This window comes from Musa acuminata, chromosome BXJ1-11 (genome assembly GCF_036884655.1).
Source record: "Musa acuminata AAA Group cultivar baxijiao chromosome BXJ1-11, Cavendish_Baxijiao_AAA, whole genome shotgun sequence".
Lineage (NCBI taxonomy): Eukaryota > Viridiplantae > Streptophyta > Magnoliopsida > Zingiberales > Musaceae > Musa > Musa acuminata.
Window position 1 is genome coordinate 27,029,248 of NC_088337.1, and position 27,717 is coordinate 27,056,964.

The 27,717-nt window shown below is 40.9% G+C and overlaps 3 protein-coding genes, 1 long non-coding RNA gene and 1 other non-coding gene across 6 annotated transcripts; 3 read left to right on the top strand and 2 right to left on the bottom strand.

Moving 5' to 3' along the window:
- Positions 1-226: 226 nt before the first annotated feature.
- On the top strand, positions 227-2,216 carry LOC135597424 (ammonium transporter 1 member 1-like). The gene is made up of 2 exons (XM_065090349.1): positions 227-843; positions 941-2,216. Exons 1-2 carry the CDS (start codon positions 242-244, stop codon positions 1,941-1,943), a joined length of 1,605 nt encoding a protein of 534 aa, XP_064946421.1. The 5' UTR covers positions 227-241; the 3' UTR covers positions 1,944-2,216.
- Positions 2,217-6,914: 4,698 nt separating this feature from the next.
- LOC135597425 (uncharacterized) lies at positions 6,915-10,140 on the top strand. Its single transcript, XM_065090351.1, has 2 exons — positions 6,915-8,110; positions 8,390-10,140. The coding sequence occupies exons 1-2, from the start codon at positions 7,203-7,205 to the stop codon at positions 8,421-8,423; spliced, it is 942 nt and encodes a 313-aa protein (XP_064946423.1). The 5' UTR covers positions 6,915-7,202; the 3' UTR covers positions 8,424-10,140.
- Positions 10,141-10,237: 97 nt separating this feature from the next.
- On the bottom strand, positions 10,238-10,308 carry TRNAG-GCC (transfer RNA glycine (anticodon GCC)). The gene has a single exon. It is a non-coding gene; the product is annotated as a tRNA-Gly (tRNA).
- A 94-nt stretch (positions 10,309-10,402) lies between these two features.
- On the top strand, positions 10,403-13,278 carry LOC108951656 (uncharacterized). Of its 2 annotated transcripts, none has more exons than XR_001976114.2 (3): positions 10,403-10,485; positions 10,604-10,688; positions 11,064-13,278. It is a non-coding gene; the product is annotated as an uncharacterized LOC108951656 (long non-coding RNA). The 2 variants fall into 2 exon arrangements; XR_001976113.2 differs by having other exon boundaries at positions 11,067-13,278.
- On the bottom strand, positions 12,970-19,444 carry LOC135597427 (very-long-chain aldehyde decarbonylase GL1-5-like). Its single transcript, XM_065090352.1, has 10 exons — positions 19,285-19,444; positions 18,151-18,374; positions 17,703-17,935; positions 16,587-16,806; positions 15,370-15,745; positions 15,183-15,290; positions 14,160-14,360; positions 13,952-14,050; positions 13,439-13,612; positions 12,970-13,276 (listed from the first exon to the last, which is right to left on the bottom strand). Exons 1-10 carry the CDS (start codon positions 19,342-19,344, stop codon positions 13,097-13,099), a joined length of 1,875 nt encoding a protein of 624 aa, XP_064946424.1. The 5' UTR covers positions 19,345-19,444; the 3' UTR covers positions 12,970-13,096.
- Between the last annotated feature and the right edge of the window lie 8,273 nt (positions 19,445-27,717).

A 27,717-nucleotide genomic window follows, 5' to 3' on the forward strand; every position in this document is an offset into this window, starting at 1 on the left:
ATTGATTGGAGTCCGTAACAATCACATGAAATAAGGATCAGACTAAAAAACAAATGGCCATAAAGTCATATATATATATATATATATATATATATATATATATATATATATATTATTGATATTAAATTCTTATAGAATATAATATGAGTGTTGTCCGAAAACGCATCTCAACCGTCCGTTCCATCAAAAAGTTAATTTGACCAAAATGGACGGTTAAGATGACAGAAAGAGCGTGTCGCCAATGCCACTCCTGCAGCCTATAAAGCGAGCTCCATTCTGGTCCTCCTCCGCCGCCGGTTCCCCCATCCTCTGCACGGTCGCTTCGCACCAGTCGGCAGAGATGTCGTCATGCTTGTCGGAGTTGACGCCGCTGCTGGGCGGGGCCGCCAACTCCTCCGCGGCTGCCGACTACATCTGCAACCAGTTCACGGACGCCGGCTTCGCCATCGACACCACTTACCTCCTCTTCTCCGCCTACCTCGTCTTCGCTATGCAGCTCGGCTTCGCCATGCTGTGCGCTGGTTCGGTTCGCGCCAAGAACACCATGAACATCATGCTCACTAACGTGCTCGACGCGGCGGCCGGCGGGCTCTTCTACTACCTCTTCGGGTTTGCCTTTGCTTTCGGCGGCCCCTCCAACGGCTTCATCGGGAAGCACTTCTTCGGCCTCAAGGAGGTGCCGCAGTCCAACTTCGATTATTCCAACTTTCTCTACCAGTGGGCCTTCGCAATCGCCGCCGCCGGCATCACCTCCGGCTCCATCGCCGAGCGCACCCAGTTCGTCGCCTACCTCATCTACTCTGCCTTCCTCACCGGCTTCGTTTACCCCGTCGTCTCCCACTGGTATCTAACATCGATCTCATTAGTCCTTTCAGAATTGCATCGTTGATAGCTCTGTTTTGGTTGACGTGACGGTGATGATGATGATAATGGATGGTAGGTTTTGGTCGGGAGATGGGTGGGCGGCGGCGGGCCGGAACCCGGGGGAGTCGCTGCTGTTCAAGTCGGGGGTGATCGACTTCGCGGGTTCGGGCGTGGTGCACATGGTAGGGGGCATCGCGGGGCTGTGGGGCGCCCTCATCGAGGGCCCCCGCATCGGCCGCTTCGACCACACGGGGCGCTCCGTGGCCCTTCGCGGCCACTCGGCCACTCTGGTGGTGCTCGGCACCTTCCTCCTCTGGTTCGGCTGGTACGGCTTCAACCCGGGATCCTTCAACGTCATCTTCAAGACCTACGGCCCCAGCGGGTCCATCCACGGCCAGTGGTCCGCCGTCGGGCGCACTGCCGTCACCACCACCCTCGCCGGCTGCACCGCCGCGCTCACCACCCTCTTCGGGAAGCGCCTCCAGACGGGCCACTGGAACGCGGTCGACGTCTGCAACGGCCTCCTCGGCGGCTTCGCGGCCATCACCTCCGGCTGCTCCGTGGTGGACCCGTGGGCGGCCATCATCTGCGGCTTCGTCTCCGCCTGGGTCCTCATCGGCCTCAACAAGCTGGCCGCCACGCTCAAGTTCGACGACCCCCTCGAGGCCGCGCAGCTGCACGGCGGGTGCGGCGCCTGGGGGATCATCTTCACGGCCCTCTTCGCGAGGGAGAAGTACGTGAACGAGGTGTACCAGGGGCGGCCAGGGCGGCCCTACGGGCTCTTCATGGGCGGCGGCGGCAGGCTACTGGCCGCCCACGTCATCCAGATCCTGGTCATCCTGGGGTGGGTGAGCTGCACCATGTGTCCATTATTCTTCGCGCTGCACAAGCTGGGCCTGCTCAGGATCTCCGCCGAGGACGAGATGGCCGGGATGGACCTCACACGCCACGGCGGCTTCGCCTACGTCTACCACGACGAGGACTCCAGCGCGCACGACGGCGGCGGCGGGTTCATGCTCAAGTCTGCGGCGGCGCGGGTGGAGCCGCGGCCCACCCCGGCGACCACCAACCAGGTGTAGCTGCGCCATGCACGTACTTCGTGCACTTAATTCCCAGCGTGGCTAATTAGTCGTGTTCTTCACTCCGTTCCCTCATAGATTTTGGGTTACTCCGTATTGTTTTCTTCTCTGTAATCTCGAGGGGAGTGGAAAAAGCCACATGTACAAGGTGTTAAAGGGTGTGTGTGATGAATCCAGTAGGACTAGATTGGGTTCTCTCTCTCTCGCTCTCTCTCTCTTAGTATGGTTTGTCTTCATGTGCTAATAAGATATAGCGAGCGTAATTTGAGCGTATTTCTAGGTTTTCTGATAGAAAGATGAGGGAAGAAACAAGCGATGGAGGTAATTCCTGTTCTAAAAGAGCAGAACAGAGCTGCAAAAGGAAAAAGGGGTAAGTGTAGCAGTAGCGATTGAGGTTGATGGCTTGCCTTGAAGTCTCTTGTGGAGCCAATGATGTGGGGACGATGGCTTTGGTGGGAGACGACCGGGGAAGTCTTCGTGCCCTCTTAAATGACAGTGGAGGTGTTCTGCGCAGGCAGACAACAAGAAGCTTCCACTGGTACTGCTGTTGCTGTTGCTGCTGTTGCTGAGAGCTCGCTCAACGACACAAAGGCAGATAACTCGTGTATGGATCTTATTCTCCTTCCAATTCCTCCATGCTTCTTCATTCACACCACATAGCTTTCAACCATAGAAAGCCAACAAATACCACCAGGATGTGGCTCATTTTCGAGTCTGTTCACCAGGAGATGAGGTTCGATCAAAAACAGGGGAAATCTTTGACCACAACACCGAAAGATCACGGCGACTCTTCGTACAAAGTGTCGCAGCCCAGCAAGAAAGCGCGGAGCCAAAGAACTTACTTCGCTTACTTTTCTACGAGTCAAAGTCTTCCTAAACGTGTACGGTTTCATAATAAGGAAAAGGATACATCACCAGCGACGCCCACCAAGCTTGAAGAAACCTTCTTCTTCCTCCTCCTCTGTTCATGCGAGACGGATCGACGCTCTTCCTTTCGTAGGAAAACGAGACAGAGTTGACCAGCAACACCCACTGACTCGTTAATTTCGCTGAAAATTATAATGAGATAATTTTTTATTTGCTCGGATGTGAATTGGTTTTATGAATTGGTTTTCAATTTTAATCAGTAATTTTTGGAAATAAAAATTAAAATGTATCAATAAAACTATTGGAAAGAGGTAAATAGAGAGACTTTGTCTATGTTTCCTTTGTGTGACAAAAGACACAGTCAAAAACATCATTAAAAAAAAAAGATTGTTATTTTAATCCATCAGTTATTTAGATTTAATCATTTAACTTTATTCTGCATCACATTGGCATCTTCTTCTAACCTCATCTTGATCTTATCAACGTAGTAGAAAATGGATCATATCAGTCTATCATCTCATCAACCCAACTCATGTTTGAGTTTATTAGAGTTTTGAAGATTAATGATAATAATTTTGAATTGGTTATTCTAATCTATCGATAGTAGTGAAAGTTTCAGCTTTTAATTACTGAAAAATATAATATCCTAAATATTGTCTCGATTTCTTTTTTATTTAATGTCATTTATATACAATGATAATAATAAAATATAAAATCTCAACTATTTAAGATCGATTTTATGGATAATTTTTTCATAATTAAAATATAGAAAATGAACATATTTAATTAATTAAGAGTATTTAAATATTTTATTTTTATTTTTGATAAAACCATTTCCTTTTACCGTTAATATTATTTGTCTTACATCTTCAAACTAAATTAACTAACAAGTTCATATACTTGAAAACCATTACTACTTATTTTATCCACCATTGAAGCTGCACATAATTGTTCATGAAAAAAAAAATTTATTTTCTGATAAATTTACTTTTACCAAATATTCTTATCTTAGTGGTTTTTTTTTTTTGTGTATGGATTATATCTTAATAATACAACGTTCAAATCCATAAAACATTGTCGACCTAACAATTATGATATAAAATAATAATGCTCATGCCATTTATATATTTCTATAAATTTTCATGAATACGATAAAAGAATACTCAATTTTTAGTTTTGTTTTGTATTGGTAACTTTATAAAATTAGAAAGCAAAACTAAATTTGATTAGTGAGTAGAAAACAAAACTTTGGGTGTGCATCAGATTGCCAATAGAAGGTCATTAAATAAACAAAAACAACAAGTCTTGCAGAGATGGCAATAATGATTTGATATATACTGCTCATAAAACTGGCATGTCCTTCGATGACACAAATTGATATGAGTCAAAACACACAAATGATAGTAAATCTACCCTCATATTAAAAACAATTGGACAGACAGCAGAAAAATGAAAACAAAACATCAATCAGCATTCACAAACTATGTTATAATGTAGTCTATCGGAGTAGAGTTTTGTGGTGACAAGAATGATCTATAAAATATTTTTTTAATGTTTGGATCATTAAAGGATATGTATTAAGGATTTCCCTACACATTTATAAGGTTTCATAAATATTTTAGAATTTTTTGAAAAAATAATTGCATCGCCAATATTAAATTTTAGGACAAAGTGGTATTAAATTCATATTAAATTGAAAAAAAAATTCAAACTTTGAAAACTGAAATTAGTAAAATATTTTTTTTATTTCTTAAAATGTATAAATGATTTTTTGTCTTCTAAAAATTTAAGATTTTTAGATTTTTGGTGTTATTTATTGAAAATATATAAATAATAATATTATATTTATATTTACTTTATTTTAAATAATTTTATTTTTATATTTTATTCATTTTTATGATTATGATTTATTTATAATTTTAACATCAATTTATACAATCATTTTTTGTATTTGTATTATTATAAATCAATATATATTAATATTGAAAGTGTTGGATCAATCAAATGGATCTTAAAGTAAAAGAAAATATGAAAAATAAATAAAAGAGTGATCAATAATATCTTTTAAATGAAAGAGTGATCAATAATATTTTTTATCAACTATGTTAACCGATATATTTAAAAATATATTATAAGATAGAAAAAAGATTGATAATATTTTGGTTACATCGTTAAATGTGATGATGAAACCAATTGATAATGTTATGATCTAATCTGCATTTTGAGTTATGCATGACTAGCTTCGTTCAGGAAAGACAATGAAAGTAGGAATAATCAATAGTGGGCCGGAGTGGAATATGTCAGAAGATTGGACAACGAGCCAGAGGATCGATCGACGTGTTCGTAGAAGGTTTCATGCAATGAGTTCGAGCAATGAGCCTAGAAGAGCGGACATTGTGTTAAGAAAATTGAAGTTGCGGAGGTCAACATGCCAATTGGGCAAAAGACCGCAAAAGAGGACGATGCGCCAAAGGATTGGACGAAGTACCGATGAACCAATGACATGCTGGATAACATATGATTAATTATTTATAATAATTATCTAGATCGAAGTATTTTTAGTTGTAATTAAGTTGGTTTAGAATGTAATTAGGTTAACTCAATTAGGGGCTAACTAGGCCCAAAGTGGGATTGTTTGGGCAAAAGAAAGGTCCATTCAGTGACCCAAAAGTTGGGTTAGACGATGACACCATTGGTCCAGGCGATGACATCACTAGTGGCTCAGTCTCCGAGACAGTCTTCAAGACTATGTCAAGCGGTGGTACCGCCAGACTAGGTGGTGGTATAGTTCAGTGTCAATGTTGCAGGCGATAGTATTACCCAACTTACGTGGTGGTACCATCGGGACCCGGAAAACCTTAGATGAGATTTTTTTTTGCTCCAATTTTAAAGTCATTTGGGGTCTATAAATACCCCAACTACTCTGGCATGGAATGCATGAATTTGACCATAATATTGAGTTGAAAAATGGGGAAATAATACTTGAGTAAAAGTTATAATCTCTTTAGATTAGTAACTCTCTTCCTCCTAGAAGGTTTATAAGACGATGGTACCGTCAAACTATGCGATGGTACCACCAGACTAAGCGGTGGTATAGCCCAGTATCAATGTTGCTTGCGGTGGTGCTGCCTAGCTTAGGCGGTGGTACCATCGGGACCCGAGAAACCCGGGATGAGTCTTTTTTTGGCTCCAATTTTGAAGCCATTCGGGGTCTATAAATATCCCAACTATTTCTGTATGGAATGCACGAATTTGAGCAGAAAATTGAGTTGAAAAAGGAGAAAATAATACTTAAGTAAAAATTATAATCTCTCTAAATTAGTGAGTCTCTTCTTCCTAGAGTTACAATGTTTACAAGGGATGAGTGAGGTTTAAAAGAGAAAAGTGTAAAAGTTCTCTCTTGAACATGTGAAAAGGAGAAAAAGTGTAAAAAGGTAATTGATTTTCACCCATTAAAAGAAGATCCATAGTGAAAGTCGATTACCTGAAGAGAAATCAAGAATGGATATATATCATGATGACCAAACCATTATAAATTAGTATGCCTTCTTTCTTCATTGTCACTTACTTACTTTGCAACGGTTTTACTCCTTCGTTACGCATACTCTTACGAGCATTTTTAAAGTTAAATATTATCGAAATAATTTTTATTATATAAATTTTTTGACTCGATGTAATTTTTAATACTGTACTAATTCATCACCCCTTTTAGTGCCGATTTGATCATAATAATTATCTCTCAAAATATAATATTAAGATATTTTTAAGAAAAATTGATTATTTAAATTTAATTGAATGCGAGCAACATCCTCATATCACATCGTCATATTCAATTTGAGGATCCTAAACTATGAAAACTTTAAATTTTTTTGCTCTTAATAAAGGTATAATTTTGTTCTTTTGCAAAATGATTGGATGTGAGTTTCACTTAATCACATGAAATTGTTTTCCCCCTCATTGCTACATTCTGAATATTAATATATAAAACAACTTCGGCTTAAACTAATCATTTGATCGTAAACACGAAGATTATAAAGTCAATGCAATCCATCCATTCACGATGAATTTTTATGACGGGGATAAGTATTCTATCCTAAAATTAATAAGATTGACTGAAATTACTTATATATCCTTCGTATTTATCCCCAAATAAATAGATAAATATTACGGACTCCTGTACCAACATTGGCGTCCCCAAACTCCAACACCCCGCTGTCATCACCCACTCATCTTGCAATTCCAGCTGTTCTTCTAACTGTCCATCACCCGGATCACATTACGCCCCACCTCCTCTCTCGAGGGACCCACGCCATAAAATGTCTCGCGCGCAGAGGTTTCCGCCGTGGAGCGGGAGCGGCAACTCAGGCGGAGGCGGAGGGAGGAAGCGCCACCATGGCCCCTTCCGTGAGAGGCCGAGGTGGCAGCGTCGCCGCTGGGGACGTCGGAGGAGGAGCAGGAGAAGGCGGTGGATACTACCCTGCGCCTCCTCCCATCCCCTTCTCGAGACACCACCTGGAAGTGACGGTGATCTCGGCTCAGGATCTCTACCCGGCCGCCCGGTCGATGCGCACATACGCGGTGGCCTATTTTCGGCCCGACCACCGCGCCCGCACCCGCATCGACGCCTCCGGCCACACCGACCCCACCTGGAACGACAAGTTCGTCTTCCGCGTCGACGATGCCGTCCTCCACTCCGACACCTCTGCCATCACCATCGACGTCTACGCCGACCGCCCGGGCCTTCTGCCGGGCCCCGACATCCTCCTCGGCACCGCCCGCGCCCTCCTCTCCACCCTCCGCCCCTCCTCCGCCACCCACTACGCGGCCCTTCAGATCCGCCGCCCCGCCTCCCTCCGCCCGCAGGGCATCCTCAACCTCGGCGTCGCCCTCGTCGACCCCTCCGCCCGCTCCGTCCCCGTCCACGCCGACCGCGGCCACGCCTCCTCCACCCCCAGGCCCGAGGTCCCGAAGCCCAAGCGTCCCACCGCGGGAACCAGTCGAGCGGCGGACCGGGAGAGGACGGAGCTGGAGAGGAAGCTAGAGAAGTGGAGGGCCGAGCTGCCGCCAGTCAGCGGCGAGGTGGTGAGACAGGAGAAGGGAGGACGCAACCGCGGCGCCCCCGTGGCCGCGGTCGTCGAGGACGAGCCAGTGATTCGGCCGCAGAGGAATCGGAGCTTTAAGAGGTTTGCGTGCTTCGGCGGCGGAAATGTGGAGTCGGGGGAGTTCGTTGCCGCCCCGCGATATGTGGAGGAGAGGCCGCCGAGAAGGGCCGCCAGGGTTGCCGTCCATCGCCACAAGGGGTAAGGGTCATCTTGTAAGTTCGTTTTTGTTTCTGGGTTTTTCTGCATAGTAGCATAAATCCAAATAAGACTAATTATATAACACCATAAATCTTTATATTTTTAAAAATTATATTACGATTTTTATATTTTATATTAATATTTTACTTTCAAAATACTAAATATAATTAATTATAAAAATAATCTATAATTAATCCTCATATAAATTAATTTTTTTTTATATTTTATGAAAAAAATGAAAGAAATAAATATATGACTGGTTAGTCTTCGTTACTGCAGCTATAGAGATCGAGAAGGGCTGCCCAATATTTGATCATCATATCACTTATTTACGTGGCAAGATGCGTCAGAAAAGGGTGCAACATGTCATGTGGAGTTGCAATAACCTTATCCAGTCTGCTTCCGAGTCCATTCATCCGTGATCGAGTTGTTTAGTTCTCCGACACAGTACGGAAATTTTTTTGGTGTGTTCTTCAAACGCTTATTTTGTAAGAATTATTGAGGTCCAAACGATATGAAACGACAGCTGAAATATAGTTGGTTGACGAAAAATGACGTGGGAAAATAAATATACCTTTAATATAAAATCAAAACGGTGCAGATGAGATCTCAGCCCCCTCTTCTGATGATGAAAATGACGATCACACGCCTGTCACGTGAGTACCACGTGGGAAAGGCCACTGTGAGATAAACCCCTCGCCGCTGTCCTCTGCGTCGGTCTGTTTTAGTCTGCTTCTGCTCCTTATCTTTCTCGTCGATGCCTCTGCTCCATCTCCCCTTTTCTCAGATCCGGCCTCCATGCGTCGCCAGCCTCCGTCCCAGGCTGGCCGGCTCACATAACGTTCCGGCGAGGGACAGGATCATTGACTTCGGCAAGCACAAGGGACGGATGCTGGGCTCCCTTCCGTCGTCTTACCTTCGGTGGGTGTCGAGGAACCTCCGCGCCCGCGACTTCGAGGAGTGGGCACGCCTGGCCGACGAGGTGCTGCAGGACCCGGTCTACCGAGACCGGCTGGAGTGGGAGGCGTTGGAGCGGATCCTCACCGGAGACGGCCTCCGCCGGAGCTCATTCGACCCCGCCGACTCTCCCGTCGCCGAGCTCATCGAGGTCAGCGATCGCTTCGGGTGGGACAACAAGGCCAAGGACGCCTGGGCCGGGATCAACTTCGAGCTCCTGGGCACCTCCAAGGGCGGGCGCATACCCCGGGTCCGGAGCCCATCCCCGGCCACGGAGGGCGGCCATGGAGAGGGTAAACGCGTGACCTTTCGCCGGGAATCGAAGATCTCGAGCGGTTCCAGACCGGGGCCGGAGAAGAAATCGGGAGGTGTTGATGTGGGTTCTATTTTGGGCGGAGTGCGGCTGAAACGGGACGGGAAAACGATCGTTCCGGCCTGCGACTCAATTGCTTCGAGCAAGGAACAGACGGGAGCCTTCGCCACGGATTCGACATCGAGGGAACAAATCAAGGATGGATTTTTGAGAGGCAATCCGAAGGGTCCGCTCCATGGGAGCACTTCGAGCGGAAGACGGGTGGGAATTTTAAGCAAGGGGCATAGATTTGTGATTGGCGGCGGAGGAGAAGAAGAAGAACAAGAAGAAGAAGAAGAAGAAGAGGGGAAGGAGGAGGTGGCGACGAGAGGAAATAGAGAGGAGAGGAGGGAGAGGAGGAGATTAAAGAGGGAGCAGCAGCTCGAGATGCTGAGAAGGGAGGTGGGAGTGGAGGAGAGGAGTGGAAGAGGCAACGAGGCCTTGGTGATCAAGAGAGGAGTTTTGAGAGGAGAACACCACCACCAGATCGCCAATCCTTTTCCTGGACGGAGAGCCCTTTTGGAGAAGGTCAAAAGACAGGGAGACTGATCGACTTGTTTCCTCGTTTCGTTTTGACTTGCAACTTAGAAATTGCGTGCTTGTTGTGTTAGTTTTCTATGAGACAACATTTTTAATTATTAGAGAATAAATAATTATGACTAAAAAGGATTACTAAATGCAATTATGATGATATAATACATCATTATTATATTTTGGTATATTTGTTATTGTTGCCGATTATTAAGTTATATGTTCAATAGGAAGAAAAAAAAGGATTAATCTGAGTTTTGATAAGATTAAAAATAATCAAGAAAACCTGCACCAGCCGGGAATCGAACCCGGGTCTGTACCGTGGCAGGGTACTATTCTACCACTAGACCACTGGTGCTGCTGTGAAAAAATGCAAACACTATTTTATTTAATGTAGTTTTTAATCTCTACTTCCCCCGCACTTTTCGTTCGCGTCATGTCCAGAGGGGTTTCACATCGACCCTCTCTGGAGCACTCGAGAGAGCTTCCGTTTAACATTAAGAGGAGTGGTTCGGGATCAAGATGGATGCTGACGGTCAGTTGCCATGGAATCAAACTTCTTTTTCTTGTTATGCGTCTTCCTACACTTGTTGCTTCTGATATCATTTGTTATAGACCTTGAGAACCTTGTTTTCCTGGTTGCTTGTTTGCAGGAACATCTTGATCATTGTACCAAGAAAAAAGAAGGAATCTTCGGACATCAGCAGAACTAATTGTATTAATCAACGGATTTCGACGGTCAGTTCCGATGGCATTAGACTTCTTGTTTCCTTTTTGTTAGGTATCTTTATGTCCCTTTTGTTCTGATATCCTTTTGGTTTCCTGGTCGGCGGCAAAAAAAAAAAGAATGAATCCTGTGACATCGAGAGCACCGGTTGCGTTAATCGACCGATGATAGTTCACGTGGCATTGACATTCTTGTTATTTGTTTCTTTATGTCATTCGATAATTGCGATGAAGGCATTGATTTCATGTTTGGTGGAACATCTTCAATGTTCTATCATGAAGGAAAAAAAATGAATCTTTTGACATCAAGTGGACCGATTGCATTAATTCTTGAATCCTAACGTTCAGTTCCATGGCATTATGTTCATTCTCTTTTGTTATTGCCAGAAGATCTTTAACATTCTACCAAGAAAAAGAAGGAATCTTTTGACATCAGGAGGACTGGTTGCATCCATCGGTAGATCCCTGTGTTCTCTTCCCATGTTATTAATGTTATGGTCTTTGCACCCTTTTGGTTTTTGGTATTGTTCTTCATCGTTGTCTAGATCGCCTTAGGAACTGATACAAAAAGTTCTGTGCAAATGATTCAATATTCTGATTGTGTGTTTAGATCTTGGCCACAACATAATGATGCTTTAAAACCTTTATCATTGTTTACATCACCTACTTTTTGGTTGACTTTGTTATTATTGCCTGTCATCATTGTTGCAATAATTTGTTTGTTCATCTACTCTGCTTTCACAGAACAGGATCCCACTTAAGCTCTGCCTACAACACAGTTGTTTTCTTAGGCTAGAAATGTTGCTTTCTGGATCAACGTAAGCAATTAGTCGACGTACTAAATGCAACCATGCCAATCTCATTTAGAAAATTTAATGTTGTGTTTTATTCTAGATTCTGTAATTAATGGGATATGTAAAGTCTTCTCTTGTGGCCTTGGAACATTGTCAGGGGACCATTCTGTGAATTATTGCAGGATCTCAATCATTGTTTTAGTAGACCAAATCAACTAACTAATAACCACCTTTTATTTCTGCCTTCACTTTTCTTTTATAATCTCTCTTAGAACCTTAATTGGAACATAGTTTACTTCTAATTGCTCCAATAGAAGTACCTACAAGTTTAGAAGCTAATGGTTATTTGTTGTTTCCATTGCTGGTCATTGTGTTCTTTTCAACACAATTTGTTGATTATGTAGACAAGGACTTGAGTTAGTGGTTTTTTTCTTCATTGGCTAGATTGGAAGTACAATGCAAATAGAAACTTGGAGAAGACACTAGAATGGGAGTTAATAGAAGCATTTATGAAATTTGATTTAGACAAAAGGGGATAAGAAAAGAGGCAATAGAAGAGAAAATTACATCAAAGGAGATGAAAAGAATGGAGAAAAGAGAGGATAGAAGAAGAGAGAACGACATAAAGTCCCCCACCACAACAGAGAGTATTTCACTAAAATCATCATTGCTTCTTTGTTAATAGCTTATTGACCACCCACAAGCTACTCATAGACCACTGAGCAACTTTAAAGCAATATTCCCTCTCCTTCTAATAGGACTTTGACGTACCTTTAATACTTTAAAACCACACTTGTAATCAACACAAAACACTAGAAACAATAAAACTTTCTAGAGCTTGTGTAGTCCTAAGTCCTAACACAGTTCAAGCATTAACAAAATTTTTACTATGTGGTCACCAAATTACAACACTGACTTTGCTTCTATAATGTAAAGATCTTTCTAAGAGAGTTTGAACAGATCTTTCTAATGAATTTAAGATCATTGAAAATAAAGATCTATGGTAAAACGTTCTGCCTCCAATAAGCTTGGTGGTACATACTTGATTTCATGATATTTAACCATTCATTCTATAAAAGATGTTTTTCTTCTGCATTTCTTCAATACAAAGGTTATGAATACAGGTCAGACAAAGTATCAGTCTTAATGTATAATTCGATACTGGAATATATAAAATTCATTTTTAAATCATTTTATTCAGCTGGGCATTGTGGGTTGGTATACCTCCCAGTGATGACGTTATTGTAGTAATTGGTTGATGCACTTCAGTTAAGTGGTAAACAAATTACAATTTTTTTGCTGCTTTTTGAGTGTTTGTCAAGTCTAGATTTGACTTTTGCTGCATCAATACGAAGCTCAAATTTGACAACTTGTAATTGAAGTCTTTTGTGTTTAGCAAATTTTGAGCACCTCAGTGAATACCTGCCTATTGCTGTCTCCAGTAGGATCATGGCACAATCTTTAAACCATCACTAGAATTGGATAAAACTTCTCTCATGTATTGTCAAGTGGTAATGCATAATTTATTGAACTTAATGAAGAAAGGAAGCTTCTGCCCATCTGAAAGGGTATGTGACATTAAGAGTTCCACATTATGTACCTTGCCAGGTACATCCTAAGTTCTGTTTAGTTGGATAAATCTGGTGAAATTCCAAACAAGGGGAGAAAACCATGACGGAGTGCAGTGGACCACATTTTGTCAATATCCTGAGTTTTATCTCCACATTCATGTGAATCCCACCCTTCTAGCGCATGCACTATACCAGCAACACGAGATGCACTCATGACCCTTCTCGGTAGCCAATTCTGTCAACCAGATGTGTAAGGACATTTTATAAAGCACACAAATGGACTTTTCTCGTGTTTTAAAAATCTCAAGTTATTGTGTGCTGTCTATCAATATTCTTAGAAGTGTCATGAATATGCAAGTAGTTGACTTGAATAAAATGAATATGCAGCACTCCGTACCTCACAAGAGTGCATGTTCTCCACTGTGTCTGGTATCTTCATTGCTGGAGTGGTGCAATATGTGCAATCCTTACGGACCTTCTTCGGTGGGAATGATGAATAGGGGACAAATAATGTACCTTTTGGTGCACTTCTTTGTTCTACATCTTCCAAGCCATCTCCTACTAGCCAAACCTGTGGAAAACCTACTAATTGTTATTCTATGTTATATATTATGCATAAGTTCTAGTTTCTACATTCTTAATCCTTCTTATAGAGTCATAAAACATTCTAATTATGCCCATAATGTGTTTGATTTAAAATTGCTTAATTAAGTCTCTATAATTTTATGCATTAAATAGTTTAATTTTTTTTAATCTCTATGAGACTTATCTTTGTCTGTCCAAGTTTTTGCATATTTTGTGTTGATAATTGTTATGATTATTCTTTTTCATTGTTTTTAAGCCTAAACAGTCAGTTCCATTGTGATGCTGGTGTTTCCAATGCAATTATTTATCAAAATAAATAGATTACCTGAGTGTTATGGTTGTTTGAAAGTAATAGATAACCTGCTATGCTTTCTGGTATTTGCGATTTGAGCATGTAATATTCACGTTTCCGTGTCATCATTACCTGTACAACATGAACCATGCAGAAAACTAGTTAAGTTGTGAACATATTTTTACTTATCAGAAAACAATCATAGATGATGAGATGCAGTTTGCAAGAAATGTTTCCATACCTCAACACAACGTTGGCACAACACAGAAGCTACTCTATAGGCTACCTTTGAGAGATTTCCACAGAGGGCGACTTTTTTTGTTTCCGGAGGAATACTGTTAAGAACCACTGCAGCTGCTAAGCTGCTACCGTCCACAATTCTTAACCTCAAGTTTTGGTATTTATGAAGATAGAGCTCACCATTTCCATTGAGTTCATTTGCCTGAAAGCAAACTTTTTTTGTAATCATGCAGAAGGCAATTTGCTGACTTAAATTAACGAGAGCTATTTTCTGTTAGATCGTTAATCTTTTACCCCCTTTGCCTATGGCATTTTCTCATGAGATACGTCACTAATTTTGGCATGTCTTTTTCTTGTCTGATATGTATTGTTACAGATAGCTATTATATTGTTCAAGGGCTGAGTTTCAAACAGAAAATGGGCTGTGAGATTCAAACTCAAATTGGTGGTTCTGCATTTTGCAAACATTTGAAATATGTTGGACTGCAATAAATCTCAGAACTGTTGCCTTCCAAATGTATAGGTCTGGTGCAACACTAATGTCAGCTCTTATTTAGAAAGTCTACATTATTGTTAGGGTATCTTAGGAGATTTAAGTGATTATATGAGCATATTCAAGGTGATTTTGCATCTATTAGGATGACAGCTATATAATTATCTATGATTAGTCACTTGACACAATTTCAGTTAATCTAGGAAATGTAAACTTGGTAAAGCTAGAGTTTTCCATGGAATCTGATATTTAAGTAAACAATTTACTGTACAATGTGGATGTTATTTGTAGTCTATTTGTATAGTGAAAAAGGTATTGTTAGTTATATTGCAAATATATGATGTTTTAATTGCTAAATCGAGTATATTTCTTCTCTGATTATGTTTTTCTATCCTCTCTGTCTCTGTCTCTGTCTCTGTCTCTCTCTCTCTCTCACATGCATCTTATGGCCCAACTTGATGATTTCTATAAAAGAACTTCTCTTGCCTTAATTTATTAGCCAAAAAAGAAAAGAAAAAGAAAAGACCATGCCTGATTTAGGAGTTCTAAAGTGAGAACTTTGACTCCTTTGTCCTCAGCCTCTAAAATTGCCTTTTCAATTAGATCATTGATTGCATCTCTTTCATTTGGTAGGCCATACTGCAAGATGAACAATTTATATATCAGATATAACAATTCAACTACTAAAATTCGTTTTCTTGTCAGTAACATTTCTTACTTGGAATTTGAATCTCGGTATTGCCCATGTTTGCATCTTGATTTTCTTGAAACCATTCCTCTCGACAGTGAAGGAGGAGCTGTATATCCATGTTAATAACATTGAGGTCCATGCCACTGGCCACATTAGCAAGATAGGCATCTTGGAGTTGTATGGCTTGGATGCTAATGAAGCGAAGCCAATTCTTAAATGGTAAATTGATTGCAAAGTGGTAAGATGTGTAAGATGAACTACATCAGGTACTTCCTCCTTTCCTTTCAGCGATCTCTTATATAGATCATCTGATGACTTGTCCATTGTGCTGTATATGTAGTCATAGAATGGCATGAACAGAGAATAGTTTGTTCGAAATTGAGTGTGATGAAGAGAGTGAAACCTGTACAGTAATATGAGATATTGTGTGACTTCATTTGCATTTAAATTATGAGAAACAGAACACCAGTCAGCCCAGTAATGAAGGTCTGTCAGAACAAGCCAGTTACAGGAGTATATATTTTGAGACAGTACATGATATTTGGTTCCAAATTTTGAAAAAAAAAAAATATTTCTAAGTATTAAAGCAATACTGACTTCAAGAATATGTGACAATTAATGAGATTGGACTCTTGGTTTTGGTTTGGAAGTTTGAGTTTTGCCTATCAAGTGTTGGAGTCCTTTTGAATGTTGAAAATGTTCAAACCTAAAAGTCTTTCTTTATCAACAAATATAACTGCATGGTGTCAAATAAATCTAAGTAATGATCAGTCATTGTAATTTAGAAAATTTGGTGGAAAGACAACAAGGTAGTGAAGTACACCTTTCTGTGGCTTGCATGTTTTAGTTGGATTTTTTGTGTCGTACTTCTTTACCTCAGAACAGTTATTTTCATAATTTAGATTCTCTGTCTTAGGTTTAGACTTTTATATGTAAAGGAATGGACTCCAACAACGTGTCTTTCAGATGACTATTTTTTGCTGCATGCTTGACAGATTCAAATTAAGATTGAAAATTGGTACACTTTTGAGATACGATTAATCCAAACCCTAATTGACTTGGAAGACATAATGTATTTGTTTGAGGAGAACATGTTTGATCCAAGTCTGCATAATCTGATTTAAAGCTATGACCTTCCTAACTTATTCACTTAAAGCTGAGTATTTCTTTGGCCAAATTCTGCTGAAACTAAGCTCCTCTCTATAAAATAAAAGTTCAGCTGTGCTAATGTAGTATATACTTACGAGGGTGTGTACATAAGATATTTCAGAGGCGGGAAGACTGTGAATAGCCACTTTGGGACCAACTCAAAGTTGCAGTGACCCATGTTGTTCATCAGGTCAATATATGCAACATAGCCCAGCAATGCCAAAATGGAAGCTCTTCTGGTTACGATTGTTGTCACCATTGGAATAGAAAAGAGCAAGAAATACACCACATGCTCTGCGAACGGATGAATGACAGCTGTCAAAACGAAGATTAGGAATCAGATACTAACAGAATCAAGTTAAAGCATGTAAAAATACTGAAGAAAATCTAATATAATTCATAAAAGTTGAGTTGTAGATTGCCTATATGTGCTATGAAGAAACTGTTACTCTTAATTTTCTTTCATGATTTTTGTGGCAATAACTTCACAAGGAATGAATGATTTGTTCATGCAAGTCAAAAGTGTTTGCTTCATCATTAGCGTAGCGTTCTTTGCATATCATAAGATTTCTACGTATCACATAGGCATTTTGTTTGTCTTTCGTTTTGTTTCCTTTACCCTTTTGGAACAAAATTGAGTTTCTGTTAAATTCCTGTTAATGTAACAAAAAAGTAGTACTACTGGACGGTGCTCATGATTAAGTATTTGGAGATATAAAATCTGCAATCTGGACAGTGCTTATGATTGAGTTTTCCATGTAATTTTGCATCAGAAGTGCTTTACATATTTTTTTAATTCTTAAAGGTGCAGCTTCCTTTAAGTTTTAATTGTTGATTCATATGTTAATGTGTTCAAAGTCCTGTGTTTGTATTTAAAGTGCTTCAATATTAAAACAGTAACTACATTCGGCTCCTCGATCAAAGATTTATGGCAACAGTTCTATGTTATAGTTGTGCCAGCTCTTCTATACAATGCTTTTATCTCTGTTAATCTGATAGTAACAAGGAATTATCGTGCCGGATCTGTAAGCTCGAGCATGATGCTAAACCTAAATATTGTTTCATCGGAAAACTACAAAGAAGATGTTTGCACCACATGTTTGCTTAATTTAGATATTGCACCATAAGTTGCATGAGTATGATAAACTAACAAATCTTACTCTACGCTAACTTCCCTTAGGAAAGGAGAAAAATGACTGATCTGATCTTACATGTGATAGGCTCGGTAACAACTGAAGCATGATGGTGGGAGTGATATCGAGAATAGAGGAAATGATGGTGTAGTGCCCTGTGAAACCAGTAGTAGAGGAACTCCACAGGCCCCATATGCAGCAAAGCCATGAGCAGTGCTCCATCTGTCCTCCAAACTGGAAGGTTGGTTGCTCCCGGAATGTAGAAATAACCCAGATAGAACAGTATCCCATTGAAGATGATTTGATCGTCCCTGTTGTATTTCTCTTTATGTCAAGCAGGTGAGGGAAAAACAAATCCTTAAAAAAGGTAAAACATTTCAGTTTACCTGCCAAACACTTTGGTTTAGATGGATCATGAATTCTTATTGCTATGTTGTTGTTAGCGAGGTTAGATTAAAAGAATATGTGATGTTGTGTTCTGATGAATTCTTTCTTCCGATGTGACTTTGCAGGAAGGTGTGCTTACCAGTTTCTCTCCCTGTCGACCTGCTCAAACTCGATGCTCTTGTCAACGATCCGGTTCTTGCTGCGTGCGTTCTGGAAGCGAGCTAAACTGATCCAGACTTGGTTGTGGAGCATCCTCAACAGCAAAGACGGGAGTATGATGAGGTATGTCAGGTCCAGTTCCTTCCTCTCCTTGCTCAGCGCCAAGTACAGGCTATGCAAACTCCAAGGAGCCAACACCAGGTACTACAACAAAGAGAGAATGTGATGTTTAGACTTCTCTACCATGGACAAGTATCAGATCCAGAGTACTTGTTAGAAGCTCATTCTAACATTTCGTTTGTTGTTTCAGAAAAGTGGAAGAACAGGATAAAGATGTAACCTAGTCAATACTCATGTTTCTCACAGTACAAAATTTTGGTTTTGGCATCATTAGAAAACTGATACTAGCCTTCTATTTGTTGTTTCAGAAAAAGTGGAAGAACTAGATAAAGATGTAACCAAGCCACTGCTCATATATCTTGAGACCGATGAGCTCACAGGCCTACGACAGAGAGGCAACCCCAACTCTTTGATGAGGGAGAGCTCGAAAGTGATTGATGTTAAGGACCAAGTAAAAGCTCCTCACAGTGAGGTGCATATCAGATCACTGCAAAGGCAGGAAGAGAGATATGTCTGTGGACTGTTTGTTTCATTGTATTAGAAAGGTTGAAAGTAGTAGATGTTAAAAGAGTCCCTTGCACCATACAAATCTTATACATGAGGGACTGAGTTCACATAATGAAAGCTCAGCTTTGAGTAATGAGCCGTAGGTGATGATTAATTGGTTATTGTTACTCTGTATTGATCAAGAATGAGATGGTATCATTTATCACTACTCATTTATGTGGTTTAGTCTCTTCTACATGCCAAGCGTTACAGGATTTTGCAGTCGCTTGATGATGTTCATCTCCATTTCCTTCCTCACTCTCTACAACCATATGCTGTTTGGCTGTTCAGCATTGGAAAAATCCTTCCGCAAGTATATTGTCAGCCTTTGAATGCAACGAGAGAGAGAGAGAGAGAGAGAGAGAGAGAGCAGCAGCAGCAGTTGCTTCTGCACAACAAGAATAAGCATGAGAAAGAGAAGAAGGAAGGGGTAAGAGCAAGTGGAGACCTTGAAGTTGCCCAGCCTCTGCCATGGCCACTCGGTGAAGAGGCCTGGTCTTGAAGCCATACTACTCTCTCTTCCTCCTCCCTGAGGTCTCTCGGTGCCGGGTCTCTTCAGACCACCATTGGATTTTATAGGCAAAAGCAGATCGAGAGAGAGAGAGAGAGAGAGAGAGAGAGAGAGGTGTCATAAACATGATGGGAGTCCGTGTTGGAGAGTCGTATGGGTGTGAGAGGAGGTGGCGCTCATGGAATGAGCAGTGTCTACGGAGGTAGACATAGCTTTCCACCCGGTCTGTCACTAACACCTCCCATCCTCCCATCCTCACTAGAACATGAATTAAATCTCCTTAAACATTAGTTGGCAAGGAGATTTCTCGGATGACGTCTCTAACCAAGTCACACTACTCCCCTCTGTTCCCCATATCCAATTGGGCGTATAAAAGTTTGGATCATCTTAAACATGAGATAATATCCATGCTCATGATTTCTAATACAATTTAAAGCTAATTAAGAAAGAAAAAAAAAAATAAAAAATGATTTTAACAAAACAAAGAATACCTTAAATAAATAGAATATGGTATGACCATTGACAATTTATAGTTTTAAAAGATAAAAATGAAACCATTTATTATATCATTGTTTTAACAAATAGCTATAGGAATATGACATATTACTATTTCACCATTTTGAAAGGTATTGCTTTCTTCTTATATAACCACACATTCTTTAGTCATTAAGAAAAGGAGATTGACTGAGACGAAGATACAGGCATCACATTCCTCGATGTTAAGCGTCATAGTCACTCTTCAAATGTGATTTTGGGATTCATGAAACCATACGGGACCCATTGAAAGGCATACAATTCCATCAAAAAGTCACGATCCATCCGAAGAAACAAACCGTGTGGGTTCCACTCAATACAGATCACTTATGTATTAAAATAAATATAAGATTAATTATAAATTATTTCGATAGTTACTTACCTATATTCTTATATTTAAAAAAAATATATTAACATACTTATAATTATGAATGTAAAATATTTAAATTTATTTATCCTGATAATTTCTCAATAAAAATATGAAAATAAAAGATAAAATTAATTTTAACTTTTCATTTGGTGATGATGGATAATATTGATGGTGGCGGAAATTGACATCGCTGGGGACCGCGAATAACTTATATACGAGATGAGTAGCTCTCGATTCTCGTCGTTACTTTCCTCATCTACAACAATCATTCGCGGCTTCTAACGATATTATCGTCCATCGTCTTTAATTGAAATAATAAAATTATCTTTTTACCTTTTGTTTTCATATTTTCATTAATAAAAGTAATGATATTATGATAATTGGACATACATGCTCCACTTTTGTAACTATAAGAATGTGAATATAATTTTTTTAAATATAAGAATCAAAATATTAAAAATATTTAGAATGTCATATACATATTCTGTCTTTTTCTTTAATAATTATTATTAAAAAATATATAATTAAGATTATGCATACACATATAAAAAAACACTCATTGCCATGTAAAGAACCCAATTGCATATCCAAAGAAGTAGAGAGAGGCCATAATGTCACGCAAGTCTGTGGGCATGAAGTAGATGTACTGAGAACAGAAGCTCGTGTCCTCATGTGGCCGTCCTGCACGGCAGACCTACGTACCCGTGCAATCAATTCCAAGGACGACCTCTGTCCACGATCCAAACCCTAAAGCCATCCCAAGTGTTTCTGCCTCGGCCCGACACGAAATTTATGAGGTGAAAGCCTGATGCGTTGCTTGCACCTGTCGCTTGTCGTCCGGGCCGGTCGCCGGTCCTGCGTTTGAGGTTCCGAGTGGCTGGTGGCTGCATTCACTGACCTTCTGCTTCCGAGCTTGGGATGCTTTGAATGATTCATTTCTGCTCCGTCCAGACTGAGAGTTCAGATCTCGCTCACTGCTTTGGATAACTTGAACCACAAATCGCCACAAAATCCAAGATGTTTCAGTGCTTGGAGTTGGAGATGGAGTGTTTCGGTGAGTGCATAGTTTATCAGGAGCTTCTCAGATGATGGTTTGGAGCATTATGGTGTTGTATTGTCCGAGGAACTGAACTGGTTCTCATATCAGTTTAAGTGCATTTGGATCGAGATCGTTCAGGTGATGACGACCACGAACCTTGGCTTGAAATTATCGAGATTCATGATCAGATTCATGATCCATATGAAGTTTATCTGCCTACGGACTGAAACTTGGCTTGAAATTAACGAGATCAAACAAGGAGAGCAACACGATGAATGACTCCAGTTACGAAGGATGGATAGATGCGCGTAGGCTCGGCGAATCGTTGCACGGATCGGGTTCTCCAACGAGTACTTCCTAACTCTGATCTCCGTTAGACTCCTTTACCGCTCTCACCTTTGCCCATGGCGAAGCTGCAATGAAGCCTCGGCGGGGTGGGTGCACCGGTTCGACGTCTCTTTCGGTGGTCGAAGCCTGCCAGTCTGCTCCTGTCCGTGTTCGCTGCAGGGGCCCGGTCGCCATTAACGCTCTTCGGCTCGGTAGGCTGCTACCTCTGCAACAGGCATTGATGAGAGGTTGGTGGAGCGATTAGTCCGTCGCGAGGTCATCGTTTGAAATGACACTGTCATGGGAATTTTTGGAGGTCCCATTCTCGTATTCCATCACGCAGCGTCAGGGCATGGGCTGTGCGCAGTTGGGAGTGGAGAAATAGTGAATGCCGAGGGCGGATGTTTGGTGGTCACCATCTCGTCCTATTTATTGATGAAATCTGATTAGCCTGCAACTTTCCACCGTGCAATTATGAAAGCTGCACGAGCCTCACGGTTCTCATCATCATCATCATCCGTTCGAGCATTATGGAGCTATGAGAAACCATCTGCTCTCCGTGGAAAATAAGTATGATCTTTGCCTCCTAATGAGATCTTGACTTTTCAACTCTCTAATAAAATGAGATTATGGCTTCAAGTCTCACATTTGAGCCATCTGACCAAGGTAAATCCCTCGTTAATCATTAGTTTAAGTTTAAATATTTTAATCAGTAGATTATATCAATAGATCACATTCGTTAACCCAACGAATGAGTTATCCTCGAAGGAATGAAACATGAAGAAGATATTTTTGTGTTTGATATGTGCTTCCTATTTATACAGGCTAGGAGGAAGGATTTTCCTCAACAAAGCAACAAGATTTTCTCGTACGGTTGGGAAAATCTTAGCTGCTATCATGCCTCCGTAAGATGATGTTCTTATCAAGGATGTCAATCTTGGACCGATGCAGTGAAAATAGTTTATGGGCGAGAGACTTCGTGAGTGAGTCTACTAGTTGATCAACCGTATGTACGTGAGAAACACGTAGTTGATGTCTGACAACTTGATCTCGCATGAAGTGAAAGTCGATGGCAATATGTTTCATGCGTGAGTGAAACACTAGATTGGCGCACAAGTAAGTAGCTCTGACATTATCACAATATATTGTAGGAGTAGAGGTAGAGTCGATGTCAAGTTCCTTGAGAAGATTCATGACCCAATTGAGTTCTACAGTAGCGATAGTAATGACACGATATTTAGCTATAGTTATAGATTGTGCAATTATCTTTTACTTTTTAGAACTCCACTGATTGGATTAGCTCTAAGGAATATAATATACCATGACGTGAATGTTCTACCATCAAAGTTTTCTACCCAATCAGTATTAACAAAAGACATAAGATGAAGTGAGGAGTGTTTGTGAAAAAAGAGGTCATGATTGAGGGTCTCGTTTGATATCAAATAAGATTTCCTTAACTATACGAGGAAATTTCTCTACTCTATTGAGGGAAATCCTCTAATCTATTAGGGGAAATCCTCCCTCCTAACATGTATAAATAGGAAATAAGACATGTTAATGGAAAATAGTTTCTTCTGTAATTTTTATCTCTATCCTTTTTCTAACATGGTATCAGTGCTATGAAGATGGACTCCGAGCTGATCATCGTGAAGATCCACATCTAACAACTCGAAGTGGACCAACTTCCCTGCCAGACTCCACTGTAGCAGCCTCCCAAATCTCGGCCCCTTCTCCTATTGCCTTATGGACCGCGACTCCACCTCAATCGCTTCCCCTTCTGTTGCTGCTCCCGTTGTGATTGTACCCGGTGTCACCTTCAGGTGCGGCCACAACAACAAGGGTCTATTTGTTGGTTCGGTTGGGCTACTCATCCTTAGCGGTGGACCCCTCTCCAACCCCTGCCCGCTCCTTCCCTCTTCTTTTACCTACGTCGACGGCATTCTTTACTACCGCCTTTCCTATAGAAGCAGAGTCGACGCTAAGAACCCTCTCTGCCTCGACACAGCCTCGAGGTCGTTTCCCGGCCAGAGTTCACCACAGCAGCTACTGGTGCACACCGTCGCAGCTCTGCGATTGCTTCCCAGCCTTCCAATTCCATTAGTTGCTACCTCTCGGAGCATCACAGCTGGTCTGAACTCGCCGACCGTGTAACATCCCCCATTAAAAAAAAAAATTAGTAAATGCTTGTTTGTAAATACGAGGATTATTTAAATAATTTTTTTTTATTAAATAATCCTCGTATTTACAAACAAGCATTTACTAATTTTTTTTTTTAAATGGGGGATGTTACAGACCGCTCGGCCACCTCCCACCCTCGTAAGAACCTTGCCCACTTCCGCGTTCGCTACACTATCGTGGTGGCCGTTGTCCTCCATTCGCCTGAACCGCTACCTCCGTAGTGATAGCCGCCACCAGTCTTCTTTGCCATGGTGGCAACTTCCTCTACTGTGGTCGCTTCCAGGCTCCCCGCAGTAGCTTCCTTTGCCACAGCAGTTTCTCTGCCATAGTAGTTTCTCTACCGCAGCAGTCTTTGCTGCCTCAGCAGTCTTCGCTACAGCAGAAGCCTTCAACTTTAGTAGCTTCTACAGCAATAGCAATCTGTAGTAGCTGTAGTAGCAGCAACGATTTGCAGCAGCTTCAGTAGCCGCAGAGATCTGCAACAGCTGCAACAGCAGTAGTGATCTTTAATTCCTGGCGTAGCAGCAACTGCTGCTCTTCTCACAAGTCGTAGCAGCAACAGTAGTGATCTCCCCCATTTCCTTTATCTCCCGTGATGTTCTTCTGTAAAAAAAAAAAAAGGTTGGAATGTCTTTGTTATCTTCTTCTGATATTCCAGTTCCTATTTCTATAGGGACTCACAGCTCTTCTCCTACAGGGCTTATCTCCATCAATGCTGCCATGTTAATCCCTTTCAAGTTATCAAAGGGTGGCAACTATGCATCCTAGCGGACTCAATTTTCTAATCTCTTATTTGGATATGACTTGCTAGGCTATATTGATGGCTCTTTCAGTCGTCCGTCAGCCAAGCTCAACATCCCCAAAGAACCTAGTCCAGTACCTAATCCAACTCATAAATTGTGGTTGTGTCAAGATTATCTTATCCTTCAAGCTATTCAAGCCTCAGTTGCTAGATCAATCACTCCATTGATTTCTTTATGTGTGACTACTATTGATGCGTGGTCTAAACTGCAAACAACCTTGGCGAATCATTCGCGTACTCGCAAGCTCAGTCTTCTATCCAAGCTGATGATGACCAAACAAGAGGGAAGTACTATTCCTGATTATCTACAAAATATCAAATTTATCATCGATGACTTGGCTTTGATAGGTCATTCCCTATGTGACGAGGAGATCATCATCCATATCCTAAATAGTCTTGGAGACGACTACAAGGAATTGGCGGCTGCAATTCGGGCACGCGACTCGCTAGTCTTCTTTGAAAAACTCTATGATAAATTGACTGACTATGAGATGTATTTAAAGCGCATAGACAAATTGCCCAGACCGACTGTCACAACTCAAGTCAGTCATAAGTCTAAGAGGAAGATCACTCGATACCCTCCGAACATCATTAAAGGTTTGACCAATGCACCTCTTGATCCTATGGGTCCCATGCAACACCCCTGTTATCCTCCTAATCATAACTTCTCGCAAAGTGGTAACTCCAATACTCGTTTGTCTTGACATCCTACCCCTCCAAGCCAACAACGACGGGTCGTCTGCCAGCTGTGTGATAAAATTAGACACTCCGCTAAAGTTTGTCGGTCTCGACCCCGCCTTCCTACTCTGTCACATTGGCCTCAGACAAATCTCCTCACTACTCTGATGACTAGCCAGCCCAACTAGATTATAGACTCTGGTGCCTCCCATCACATCACCTCTTATCTTCAAAATTTGTCTCTCCACAATCCCTATGGTGGTGATGAAAATATCATCATCGGTGACGGTAAAGACCTTCATATAACTCATACTAGTTCCACAATGCTTACTTTTGATACTACCATATTTACACTCGATGATGTTTTATGCGCCTCTCATATTAAACATAATCTCATTTCTGTTTCTCAATTTTGCAAACATAACAATACTTCAATTAAATTCTTTCCTGATTCCTTTCTTCTTAAGGACTTGAGCACGAGGGCATCCTTGGTCCAGGGCCCGAATAGAGGCAACATTTATGAATGGCCGTCAACTCCACAAATAACCCATCCCACTGTTCATTCTTCCGTTGTGGCTCCAGTTGATGTGTGGCATCATCGTCTTGGTCATCCCTCGTCCCTTATTCAATAGAAATTACTTTCTCATTACTCTCTTCCTATTTTTAAATCGCATAATTCTATAACGCATTGTGATGCATGTCTTAGTAATAAAAGTCATCGATAGCCCTTTGACTCATCTTCCATTTTTTCCTCTAAACCATTTGAAATTATTTATACAAATGTTTGGGGCCCTACCCTAATCCTGTCTTTTGATAAATTTAGATTTTATGTTATTTTTGTATATCACTTCACTAAGTACATATGATTATATCCTTTTTACCGTAAATATGACTTTTTGACCATCTTTCTCACTTTTCGAAAGTTGGTCGAAAACCACTTTCGGTCTACCATCAAAATGGTTTACTTTGATGGTGGCGATAAATATCAAGCCCTAGCGTCCTATCTCTCAACTTGTGGTATCCAACACCTCAAGTCTCCCTCACATACTCAACTTGTTGGCTCCGTCGAAAGCAAACTGGGCTCACACTTCTCCATCAGGCCTCCATGCCTTCAAAATTTTGGACAGCAACCTTTCAAACTACCTTCTACCTTATTAATAGAATGCCTACGCCAGTTCTACAATACCAGTCCCCATTTGACATACTATTTCACAAACCCCCAAACATTTATAAACTTAGAGTATTAGGTTGTCTACGTTATCCATGGTTGCCTCCCTATGCCTCTCATAAGTTAATATCACGATCTAATTCTTGTGTTTTTATAGGTTACTCTCTTGAACATAATGCTTTCCGCTGCTATAATCTCCATACTCATAAAGTTTTTGTATCATGTCATATTATTTTTGTTAAGTTTATCTTTCCTTTTCAAAACTATACCTATCTTACCATGCAGACCACCTCATTAATCATTCCTTACTGGAGTATACCTCCGATCCAACTGGACGAGCCTCCCATGACATCGTCCAGTTCCTCCTTTTGTGATCCACATTATTTCACTCCTCTAGTTTAGCAATTACCCATTCCCTTCATTCTTACTCCACTTCTTTCTTCTCCAAATATCGGGGTAATTAGTTCAAGATCACAACTATTATCTTTACCTCCTTCTTGGCTAAGTGACATTGACATACCTCCACTTGACCCAACCTGTGTCAATGACTCTCAACCGCTTATTCCAACAACACAACTTCACGGTCCCATAGTCTCCAACCATACTATGACCACACGCTCTAAGAGTGGTATTTTCAAATAACGTCAAGTCCTTGATCTACATGCTATCATGGATTCCTCATCCACCACCGTTGAACCCACCACTTTCACTCAAGCTAAAAAATCTCCGCATTGGCGTACCACTATGTGTGAGGAATATAATGTCCTCCTCCATAACTTAACATGAGATCTAATACCCTTTCATCATACACAAAACAATATCGGGTGTAAGTGAGTTTTTCGAATTAAGCAGAACCCCGATGGCTTTGTTGCCCGATATAAGGCACGCCTCATCGCTAAAGGGTTTCATCAAAGACTTGGAGTTGATTTCACTGAGACATTTAGTCCTATTGTTAAGCTCACTACAATCAAACTTATCTTGAGTCTGGCCACCACTAAGGGCTGACAATTACGATAAGTTGATGTTAATAATGTATTTTTACAATGGACTCTAATTGAAGATGTTTTTATGCAGTAACCATATGTTTTCACTCATCCTCAGTATCCAAGGCATGTTTGCAAACTTTGAAAAGCTATTTATGGACATCGTTAGGCTCCAAGAGCTTGGTACACTAAACTTGGCTCTTTTCTGACTTTAGTTGGCTTTCTCAACTCCAAATCTGATTCCTCATTATTTTTACGACAACACCATAGTGACACAATATATATTTTGGT